Source organism: Harpegnathos saltator, unplaced genomic scaffold (genome assembly GCF_003227715.2).
Source record: "Harpegnathos saltator strain DR-91 unplaced genomic scaffold, Hsal_v8.6 scaffold267, whole genome shotgun sequence".
Lineage (NCBI taxonomy): Eukaryota > Metazoa > Arthropoda > Insecta > Hymenoptera > Formicidae > Harpegnathos > Harpegnathos saltator.
The window spans coordinates 185,002-197,346 of record NW_020230058.1 but is presented as its reverse complement, the minus strand read 5'-3'; the positions used below and the strand labels follow the sequence as shown (position 1 = coordinate 197,346).

Here is a 12,345-nt window from a genome sequence, read left to right as displayed (position 1 = left end):
GTCAGTCTGCATAAAATCTCGACTTATATTAAACCTGTCGAAAAAATTAACTGTTTTTGCAGTTACAAAATTTTCGATGCCTTTTTCTAGAACTTGAGGAATTTCGTCTGCTTTTATAATTATGCGCTTAATACTTTCATTCGTCGTTTGTTCTACATTCATAGCATTAATCATCTTTCTTTTCGTATCTGCGGACACTTTCTGATCGAAGAACGCAAGCGCAACAGCTTCAGGACTTAAATACCATAAATGATTAACAAACTTTTTCAAAGCAACGCGAGATATAGTAGAATCAACGGTTTGATAGCGAACAAGCTTTTTTAAAAATTGCAAATCGTGATTCGGTGCTTCAACAGCACGAGGTGCACAAAACCAAGCTTGAATATAAGTGCTAACGATAAATAAACATATATCAGAAAAACCACTTTTTTCATTCGCTGTTAATTTGAACTCATCACGGAACAAGAATATCTTTAAGCTATAAATAGCTTTTGCCATCCACCTCGCATGATGAATGGCTCCTGGAACGCGAAAGAATATTCCTCGAGGGGGAATATCACCAAGAAAAATTACTATTAACTCAAGAAGTTCTCTGTAATCTTCTCGAGGCTGCTGTTCTGTTAAATTACTTTTCACGAAATCAAGAATCTCCACTAAATCGTTTTTCAAGCTTTTATTAATTCTTGCATCTTTAATTCCGGCTTTAAATTTTTTTTTATCAATCTGAGACCAGGATTCTTGAAAGCGTTTAAAAATCGTTATGTTCGGAGTTGATACAAGATTAAGTTTTTCATCGAAAATGCTTCTGAGAATAATTTCGAAAATATGGTGCCTGCATGGTAAATACAAGAGATCCTTTTCTAACATGTGTTCTAACATAATGCAAGCACCTTTTAGATGGCCAGTATTTGACGCCGTTGTGTCACAACACAACGCCTTTATCTTGTCTGCCACAGCCTAATCATTAAGTAACTTGAAAATTTCGACGGCTTGTTGGCGTCCCGTACCGGCTTCTATTAATGGTATTCCAAGCAATTCTTCAATATCTCCGCTTGTAACGATTACGGGGAGTCTGTCAACAGTTACATTATGTTGTGTGACATTTGTCATACAAGGAAGAAGTTTTCCATCCCAATGAACTACTATTGCGTTTAAATCGGATTCTTTGAATATTTTTTTCAGAGCTTCTGCTGCTTCTTTACGGGAATGTTCGCGATACCGACGAATTGACGATCTGTTTATAACTAAATTTTCTATATCTAGTTCAAAGGCTTCAACCGCCGCTATTAAAATATGCACCGCATCTCTATCACTAATTTTAAATTTATCGAATACTGCTGCGAGTTTAGCGGTCATTATTTCACGTCTTCCTCTTCTTTTCTTTGGTTTTGATGGTTCAAAGTCCATCTCTAAATTAGAATGTTTTACTTCCTGCTCTTGAAAATTGATGTCAACTCTGACATCATTGGATGTGTTGCTGCTCGATGATGTCTCCATTAGTACGCTTTCCCCTTCAATAAAAAAATAAATATTCATATTAACTATGACGTCAGTTATCAGTTGAAAATTTTTAAAACTTACGTGCTTTTGCAAGTTGATTATTATTGCTCTGTTTTCTTGCCACTGCTTTTGCTTCCCGTTCTTCTCTTCTTTTCTCCTTTCTAGTATATTTAAAATCGATGCCACCCATGTATCCCGGTCGACCTTTCTGCCTTTGAGAAATTAAGAACTGCTTATCTTCTTCAATGGTTATCATATCAAGTGCACTTGCATGCGCGATATCGAAGAGATCATTGAATTTCGAAACAAACTCTGTTTCTTTCTGCTTATGAGATTCAGTCGCTCTTCCGGCGTGTTTTTGTAAAGTCCTCCATTCTCCGTACAAAATTTCGAATTTAGCGATGCAATGCTTTATTTCTTTAGTCGGGATTCGCGCTTTGTCCCAGAAAATTTGCACTTCTTGTATCATCAATCTCGCACTATCTCGTAAATTCAATTTTACTAATCGTAAATTGTAAAACAACACACTCAAAACTTGTTTGTTAGATGGCAATTTGCTCCCAATAATCTGCTGCGAATAATTTCCAATAATATATATCTTATCACGCAAATTATTTCCCGAAGTCATTGTCAAAAATCTTACATATATCAAACAGGAAAAATTACACTGTTCACTTTTCAAGAGCGAAACTGGAATTATGGTAAACATACGCCTGATCACTGAAGCCAGTTTTGATACTTTACGTGTAGACTAGACGTGTAGAGAGAATACGCACACAAGCAAATAGCTATGTACGTGTATGCGCCGCACTGTGCATGTCAAAACAGGCACCACTACGCCTGACGTAGGCTCTGCACGCTGAGCTCTGAGTTAGATAAGAAGTCTGTCTCTTTCTAACGAAGGCTGCTTTATTTCCGCCACATAACCACGAATAAAACAGCCTTCGATAGAAAGAAAGACTTCTTACCGAAAGTATGCTATTTCTTTTTTGGGATTAGGAGCCTCCAGATTATTAATTATTATGTAACGTTTAATTTTTAAAATCGCTTTATTAATGAAAACATTAAATTTATCATGTTCTAACCTCATTTTATCCTCTAAATATACTATTACAACTTTGTAGCCCATATATAATTTTTTCAGCTCAAATATGCAATAATTATTTTTTTAATTCATTAACAATTTATGTAATTGTTTAAATAAAACTTATAAGATTTCAAACGACGCAAGAAAAAAAGAAAAATCCTCTAGGCCGATTTTTGTGGAGAATATGCTTTAAAAACCAACACTGATAACGTAGAAAGCTTAATACAAGGGTCCTCCAATGTTTAACGATCCGGGGGCACGGGTTCCCGTTATCCGATCAAACTGAAATTTGGCAGGAATTATTTTTTTGTCAAATGGAAACTTTTTGGAGGGTGCCGCGGAAAAAATTCGGAAAAAAATTTTTGATCAATAGTAAATAAGGACCACCCTAGCGGGGCCGTTGGTATAGGCAAATACATATACAAGATTTAAAAAACGTAAAAACACCCGACACGAAGCAACGGCATGATCATCCGAAAAACGCGAGGCGAACAATAGCACGAACGGGTATATAAGTTACCGCAATTCCGCGCTCATTCCTTTCGATCGACATGGATCTCCACACCATCAAGGATCTCCTGCGCGAAATCTCGGCCAGCGCCCCGTTCCAACGCATATGGAGGACGGTGGGAACCGGCATGACGCTCCGGACCTCGGCGACCGAGAGCAACCCGCAGCCGACCACGCAGCAGGCCAGCCAGCAGATCGCGTGGACTGCGCGGGGACAGCCCCACACGACGCTCCGGACCTCGGCAACCGTGAGCCGCCCGCAGCCGACTGTACCACCCACCGACCAACAGATCGCAGTGACGTCGAGGGAGCCGCCACTTGCGATGCCCCGGGACTCGGCCACCGTGGACAAAGGAAAACCGCCGAAAGAAACAACAGCCAGGAACGTACGACTGACGATTGGGCCGAGCACCCGAATCGAGCTGATCGACTTGTTCGGCGATGACTTGGCCGACATTGACCACGAGGCTGACAAGCCGGACAACAGTCAGAAGGGCGCCGTAGCGGCCAGAGGGGCCCAAGCAGCCTCGGCTACCCAGCGCCAACCAACACGCCCTAGACCGCCACCGACAACACCGAGACCAACAATCACGAGCATCCAGATTTTGAAATCCGGTCACCCGGCCATCGCCTTTGCTCAAGCCACCCGCACCTCGCCAGCCCTGCGCCGCAAACGCCCAGCCAAACATCCAGCCGGGACGTTCCGTGATCCCACCGCCGAAGGAGTCGACCGGCAACAGGAACACGACCACACCACCGTCACACGCCACACCGACTAACCGGAAGACGGTGCAGGAGGCCGAGCGCTGCCCTCCGACCCGAGCCGACCTGACCGCGGCAGTGTCTCGCACCCCCTGCACTCCACCATCGAGCCTGGTCGCCTTGGCCTCACCGTCGACATGCCCTATTACGCCCGTTACCGATTACGCCGTTACAAGGCCCGTGTCGGCGGAGGGCAATGGATTATACGCTACAACATCGATTTCTCTCTGCGCTCTGTCAAACAAATAAAGTAAGCTTATCTCTCAGCAAACACCGTGTCTACCGGTTTCTTTCTTTCCCGAGCGAACTGGGGGGGGGGAGAGATGTAACGATACGCCGATCGTTACGAGTCGGGCCGTGCAAAATGCATTCCGCGGGTAAGCACCCTGCACGGGATGCAAGCGAGCGGACGAACGAGCGAGTGACAGGAGCGGAAGAGCGAGCGAGCGAGAGGAGCGAAGAGAACGGGCGAGCGACAGGAACGAGAGAGCGAGCGAGCGAGAAGAACAAAAGAGCGAGCAAGCACGCGGCGCGCGCGTGGAGGCAAGGACCGCCCCGGCGCGCGCGGCATGCGACCATCACGTGACCTCCACGTCGCACGATACAGAAGGGGAACGAGCTAGAATCGCACGGGCGGCCAATATAAGGCGCCGTGCGACTGGCAAGAGGCACCTATTTCCCGACGCCTCGAGACGAGGCACCGACCAGCCTGAGAGTTCTCCGGCATTTTCTAAAGCGAGCTTACTCGCCATCTCCAAGAGCGAGTATACTCGCTGGCATTCTAGGGCGAGCGTACTTGCCATCCTCTCGAGCGAGCGTACTCGCCATTTTCCTAGGACGAGCGTACTCGCCATCCCCAAGAGCGAGTGTACTCGCCGGCATCCTCGAGAGCGAGCGTACTCGTTCTCCTCCACGAGCGAGTGTACTCGCCGGCTTCCTCGAGAGCGAACGTACTCGCCCTCCTCTAAAGCGAGCGTACTCGCCACCCTTTGGAACGAGCGTACTCGCCGTCTCCAAGAGCGAGCGTACTCGCTAACTGCCAGGGGCGAGTGTCCTCGCCATACCCAAAGCGAGTATGCTCGCCAGCCTTATACGATCCAAAGATCCTCGCGGATAGCCTCAACCGCGTCCCGGCGTGCGAAAGAGTGGCCCGAAGAGCCGCGGGCATCTCGACGGCCCACGAAATTACACGCTCGACAAGCGACCGCCCATCGGTCGCACGCACCACCTATTATATCACAGTAATTTTCGCTTCTAAATAAAGCTATTTAATCGTTTTTGGAGCAAATAAATTGAGCGCGATTCCTTCCCGCTGCTGGGTTCCAGCAAGCCGTGCCTCGCCAAGACCCCTCGAGAGAATTCCTTTGCGGGAAGAACCCGCTCGGACGCACACCAGGCGTCACACATTTGAGTAGGTCCTTTAAAATGGGACACCCTGTGTAGCAATTATATAAATTACAAATGAATGAGTATAATGAATATTATATTTTTTTCAAAGTAATAGGACATTCTGTATAATTAGTGTAAAGTATTGTTTCTTAACTTGAAACAGAAAAAACTTTTTAATATAATGTCAATATATTTTATTAACTTCATTTTTAAATAAAATATAAAGTTATTACTTCCTTCTATATATTCTGTAATAATATTAGGAACTATTTTTAGAAATACAAATGTGTTAATAATAACATAATAAATGTATCTGCTTACCCTAAAATTCGTATATTAACAGAAGACCAAAAAGTTTGAGGTTCAGTGCAAAATATTTAATATTTCTTCAAAACTGGCGGAGTCACGCCTTTGGGCCAAAATGCTGTTTCATTATCAGAAGAAGGCCAGAAGGAAGGAATAATTTTAATAGTATTTTTTTCAAGAAACTCTATACAATACTATACAATAAGTCAATATCTGTATATAAAAATATCGATATGATACAAACTGATTATATTTCGTAAAAGAGACAAAATCTCTCGTGACAAAACAGTATCTTTGCAATATTTATGTATTTTATGTTATACATTGTGTTACCAAGGATAATAAGTATAATTTTATTGCAGAAATACTTGTGTCATGAAGAAAGTAGGCAATAAACATAAAACAACAATAACATTACTGTTAGCTATAATTTCCCATTAATGTAACATATTATATTGCATTAACATTGTTCGGTAGGAAATTATAACATTGTTATATCATTATTATGTCATTGTTATTTGATATTGAATTCAATATTAACAACTTGTGTTTACTTATTAAAACCTACACACTAATTATATGTAACAAAGGATATGTAATGTACGAAATATTATCTTGATATACAATATATTTAGCCTCAACTTTTAATATAGAAGTAACTTTATATTCATTTTCTAACTCACTAATTCTAAATATTTTTAATTTTTCAGAATATATTTTAAAAATTGTTTATAAATTAAATGGGAACAATGTATTTTTTGTAAATTATTTATGACAATATTGAAAATTTGTAAAATATTTCCGTTTTTAACAACACATAACGATCAGATGTACGACTAGTGACGAAGTGAAAATTTTTTTAAATAATCTCTTCATACTGATTTACAGATTTTTCCCATTCAACTAAGAATGGTCCACGTTTGTTTCCGTTTCAAATCTCATATATAAGTATATTGTACAGGAGTTACAATATTTTCAGAAAGCCGTCTAGATAATTGTAACAATGATTTTTCCCCACATAATAATCTTTTTATTTTCTCAAGCAAATTTTCAAAACCAAATGCACTTGTATCATCCAATAGTTTGCCAAAATGTCTAACATCGTCGGAAGATGAATGAGGTTATGGATATTATAAACTTTGGAACTTGGTCCAAAGAAATCATCAAAATTGTTGACAAATATTATCAATAATGATTGTGCTACATAATTGAACTGCTATTTTCGGATGTGAAAGAATGAATATGGTTGTATGAAAAATTTGAAAATGTTCAACAAGTTTATTCGGAATAATTCCGTTGAAAACGGTAAGTCCAATATATAAAAGAAATTGGCGTAGCTCAGTAGCTTTCCAGCATTTAATTTTGTTCAAACTTTGCGGTTTTCTTGCAAAATTCAAAGAAATATGTTCATATAACAATTCTAATCTTTCTGATAACAGATTAACTTTCCTTGCGTCAATTTTATAGAAATAATTATTTCCCTGTACTATTTGAAGAAGTATTCTTTTCATAACTACTAAATAAATTAAATACATTGGATCTAATATAAATCTTGTGACCATAGGAAAATTATTGCTGCTAAAGGGGAAATATCATTATGATGTTCTAATTGCATTTGAGACAGGAAACTTATATCAGTTCTATTCTGTGCATTAACTTCGTTAAATGTTGTTGCACCAAATGGATATATTCCACTTTGTGTGCATCTTTCACGATCGTAAAAAGCTGTATGTCCTTTTATTACTTTAACTAAAGCTCTAACCGGTGCGTCACAAATAAATCCTGTAATTATAACTGTATATAATTTATCATCAATGACTATTCCAACATCATGAAGGATTTTATATTCTTCAATGAACTCTTTTAAAAATAATTTTAAATATTTAAATATTTAAAGTATATTAGAAAGTTTTGATTGGCCGCAATAAATAGCAATAATAAAAAGTTCAAGTTTACATAAGGATTGATCTATTTTACAAAGTATTAGCCAGAATTGAATAGTCGAACTATTACTTAATGGTAGTCCATCAATATTAACAAATAAGCTTATTTTTTGTAGGAACTCTAATGTGGGTATTTCTGAAAATAAAGTTCTCAGACTCTTGGTAATTCCGAAATAGCAATATGCTCCGTCAGATATATTATAAACGATACTAGTAGTATGTGGGAAGGTCTCCCCCGTGGACGCCACCTTGCCGTGGTGGAGGAGCTTGCGTGTCCCGATGATGTACAGAGCTGTGCCGGCTGGGGTTTCGGCCCCTGGCAGGTTCTATCATGCCGAAGTGGTCTGTATAGAGGAGCCAGACTAAGATCGTTCATAATACTTCTGGATGGGCAGCTGCCTCCAGGTTTTACCCAGGGAATGGAGGGTCGCAGCACTAGGGCGGCCCAAAGGTCCCTACAGCGCGGGCAGAGCGGGCTCGTTAGCCTGGTGAAGGCAACCGGTCTAGGGGAAGGAAAACCCCGAAATCAAATCCGTGTATGCGGGGGCACGTAAAACCCCCACATTAATAGAGATATGTCTAAGAAGGAGGTAAAGCCCCAGTACTCGGAGCTGGAGAACGGCGGGAGGGGTCGCATTGTCCCGGCGCCCCTTCGTCGTCATCATACAACGGGCCAGGGGACGTGTACCAGGCGGGCAGATCCCTGGAATTGGTTACCGCCCGAAGGGAGGCGATAGAGGATCGGTTGAGGCCGAGCACGAGTCGGTTGGACTTGTTCTCGGCCCCTCCCGGTCCAAAGTCGTCGAAGAAGAGGAAGCGGAAGGCGGAAGCGTCCGCCTCCCAATTATGGGAGGACAGAGAGATGCACTTCCCTCCGCTCGGGGAAGTTAAAGTCTCCCGGAGGGAGGGGAGTGCGGCTCGCTGTGAGCGCGAGGGTAAGACGGTCAGTCTGTCCGCCTCGCAGACTTGGGAGCATCTCTTCCCGTGGGAGGAGTTCCCTCCGGTCGAGGACGAAGAGTCTTCGGCCGAGGGAGCTCCTCTCCGAAACGCGCGCGAGGGAGGGGATGAGAGCGAGGGAGGGCGACGCCAGCAATGGGGGATTCCGTGCATGCGGAGGCCCTCACGGCTAGGTGAGACTCTAGCCGCGGAGGCGATTGACGGGGTGAGATGCCTCCGTGAGCTCAGAGTCGAACCAGGGAAAAAGATGACGAGGGACTACGTCGGGAAGCCCCTCGCCTGTCTCAACAACATGGTCCACGAGTGCGTCAGGGAGATTGAGGAGGCGCTTGCGGACTATGGGAGGTTGGTGAGGGAGGACGGTCCGGATGAACGCCTTGGGGCCCTGGAAATACAAGTCCGGAGCCTTAAGGCGGAAATCGCCATAGGGCGGATACTGGAGAGGGTACTTCCCCCTCCGGTGTCCGCAGCTGCGAGCAGCAGGACCGCCCTCCCTCGCCCCCCTTTGCGGCAGCCGGCGGTCGCTGGGGAGGGACGGGAAACTGGGTGGATACTCGTGTTCACCCGGAAAGGGAAAGGCAAGGGAAAAGGGGCACGCCCTGAATCCCCAAAGCCGAAGGAAGGGGATGCCGCGAAGAAGGCGGCACCTCCTCCCAAGGGAGGGAGGGCTGGGAAGAAGGGGGCCCCAAAGAAGGAACCCCCTCCTCCTCAAAAGAAACCCCAACTGAGGATCCCTCGCGCAACCCGGTCGTCACAGTCACCAGTTCTATTGCAACGGTGATGGCCAATGTCTGACAGCGGATCAACCTCCAGCAGGTTCTCCTGGAGCCTGGTGGCTTTAAAGTCAAAAGGGCCAGGAACGGGGCTGTGATCTTGGAGATCCCTGGACAGGGTGGTCGGGACAAGGCCGACTGCCTGGCCAGGGATCTGCAAGACATATTGCACGGTGAAGCTGTGGTCGCCAGACCGGCGAGGCGGATTGAGTTCCGCCTCGTCACCCCCCCCCTATCCTCGGCAGGTAGGCCGAGGGGGGTCTCCGAGGTGGAGAGTATGAAGTTTGAGGCCTCGGCCACCCTCCTGGCGGAGGAGGGATGGGAAGGGTGGGGGATAAGAGCAAGGTGTAGCTCTCCCCATCCACTCCTTCATCACAGGCCCATGGGTTCTGCCGGTGGATTAGTGGCCACTGGCGGCCCCGCCACCCTGACCCATGGATCAGGCAGGAGCGCGCGGTGAGGGCCGACCCTTTATGGGAACACCCCGCCCGCGTCAGGAGGGATAGCCCTGACCCGGGGTGAGACCCCCATCTCTGATTTTATAATGCAGAGGTGGAGGGATCCCCGGGGCAGGTGCGGTAGGGTCCCCCTCGGTTCCTCACCGAGGGGGGAAGTCTGCGGGGGTCTCTTCGGGGACCCCTACACACATTTTTGCAGCTAAGGACGGGAGGACAGACGCCAGATCCAACATCGAGACCGAGATGGAAAGCATGAGAGAATAACTGAAGAGACTGAGAATAGAGAACAGAAGGTTGATGGAGGAGCAAAGTGCGGCGAAGATAATGTCCACCAGCGCTGCACGAGAACTGACTCAGCCGACTCAAGGACACAGATCATACGCGGAGGCGACAGCTGGCAGCTGTTCCTCTGCGACTGAACTGGAAGGAAAGGAAGCACTCAGACGGAAGACTAGGGTGCATAAAAAGAGGAAGGTGATCAAGCCAGCGATCCAGGAATCCTCTGACTCTTCCGCGGAGGTGGAGAAGGGGAATCAGGGAGAAACAAGGTCCTACGATGATAGACTGGACCTATTCAGGACGGAGCATGCCCCTGCCCCGATACCAGCTCGGAGACCCCCAATTCAGGGGGTAATGAAAGACTTGGACGAGTCGATGGCGTTGAGGAGCCTGGACCCGGAGACCAGGAATATTTACGACAGGTTGTCGGAAGATCTGAGCCTGTTCGTCGACGCAAGGGTGAGTCTGGATCCGGAAGGGGAGGAATATCGGTCCCTAACAGAGGACATACGGAGGCTGACGAGAGAGAGAGCAGTTGTCATGAGGAGGGAGAAGCCTGGGAAGAGGTCCCCGGGACCAACGGCGCGAGCTGCCGCTCCGGATCCCACTCCCCCCCAGCCGGAGAGGCGAAAGCCTATCTGGATGGGAGGGGAGGGGGGAGCGGAGGAGCGGGCGCCAAAGGACCAGGAGACCAAAACCCAGAGGAGGAAGAGAAGGAGGAAGGAGCAGAGGAAGAAGGAGAGACAGGAGACCGCGACCACTGGGAAGAAGGAGGGAGCAAGGAAACCGGAACCGGCGAAGACGGGGTCGGGTCATCCTCTCCCACGTGAGGGGAAGAAAACCTACGCCCAAATGACCAAACAGGCAGGGAAGGAGGAACGGGGTAATGGTGGACACCTTCGACAGGCGGGACTTAACAGCCAACCCGCCAATCGGCCCCGATCCACACCTGCGGTAGCGTCGAAGGACGGGGAATGGACCCTGGTGAGGGGCCCTAAGGATAGGAAGAAGATGAGGAAGGAAGAGAGGAGAGGAATCGTCTCCAAACCCTCTCCTCCCCAGCCTGCCAAAGGACCAAAGAAGGCGGCAGTTGTGCCGAGGCCGCCCAGATCGGTGGCCATCACGGTTACTTGCTCAAAGGACTCCTATAAGGAGTTCATGGTTGAGGCCAGGCGCCGGATCAAACCGGTTGACGTCGGCATACCCTCAAGATCCGTACGGGCCGCACCAGGGTCCTGCTGATATAAGTGCCTGGCCTCAACGCTGGGCCCTCCACCGACCGGCTGGCCGAGGAGCTCGACAAGCTGGCGGCGGAGAAGGGCCCTGGCTATCGCGTCCAGAGGCCGGTGAAGCCGGCGTTGCGGCTCACTGGTCTGGACGCGACGGTCGGGGCCGAGGACGTGGTGGCCGCTGTGGCCCATGCTGGGGGTTGCCCGCCTACGGATATTTCTGAGGGCGAGCTGCGACATACCCAGCGAGGAACGGCCACGGCAGTGGTGCGGTGCTCGTTGGCGGCAGCCTCGAAATCGCCGCCGCGGGGCGGGTACAGATAGGCTGGACCCGAGCCGGGGTGACGACATTGCCCGCTCGCGCGGTGCTCTGCTTCCGTTGTCTGGAGCAGGGCCACCGAGCGAGCGGTGCAAGAGCGCCGTCGATCGCAGCGATAATTGTTATCGTTGCGGTACCTCCGGCCACCGCGCCAAACAATGTAGGGCGGCTGCGGCATACTGCCCCGTGTGCGCCGAAGCGGGCAAGGAAGCCGGCCATAAGACCGGCGGACCCGCTTGTAAGCCTCTTACGAGCAAGCAAAGAAGAAGGAGGGAGGCCAATCTGAGAAAAAGGCAGCCCGGACCCTACCCTGAGGGAGAGACAAAGAACGCCTCCCCCACTCCGATGAAGGACGAAGGGAAGGGCCGACAGGCCTCCCCAAGGACAGCTGGAGGGAAGGGAAGAGAGGAGGTTGAGCCGGCCTCCTCTCCCACGTGGAAGGAGGAAAGTATGGCGGCGGAGGCGGCCGAAGACCGCGCCCTGGATCCCACCGCTCCTATGGAGATCCCGGAGGAAGCACTACCGCAGAGGGATAAGCGGAAGAGGGGAGCCCTGGAGGCGGCGACTCCTGCCAATCAGAAGATTGCCTCATATCACGTGACTTAAGGTTTTCTATTCCTTTCAAAAATATCGTTGTCAAATAGAACAGAAGGAAGCATGAGGTCCACAATGTGCAATCCAACGTGCAAAACGAATATAAAAAAAGGATGGACAAACGAGTCAATTTCTAGTTTAATAGAAGCCTACAAGGAGGAACCGTGTTTGTACGCGGTAAATACGCCAAATTATCACAATAAACATGCTAGAAATAAGGTGCTACAAAAAGTATGTGA

General features: G+C 47.5%; 1 protein-coding gene across 1 annotated transcript; it reads left to right on the top strand.

The window, feature by feature from the left end:
* The first annotated feature begins 9,982 nt into the window (after positions 1 to 9,982).
* On the top strand, positions 9,983 to 12,118 carry LOC112588675 (uncharacterized). Its single transcript, XM_025299343.1, has 3 exons — positions 9,983 to 11,162; positions 11,213 to 11,503; positions 11,586 to 12,118. The coding sequence occupies exons 1-3, from the start codon at positions 9,983 to 9,985 to the stop codon at positions 12,116 to 12,118; spliced, it is 2,004 nt and encodes a 667-aa protein (XP_025155128.1).
* Positions 12,119 to 12,345: the final 227 nt, after the last annotated feature.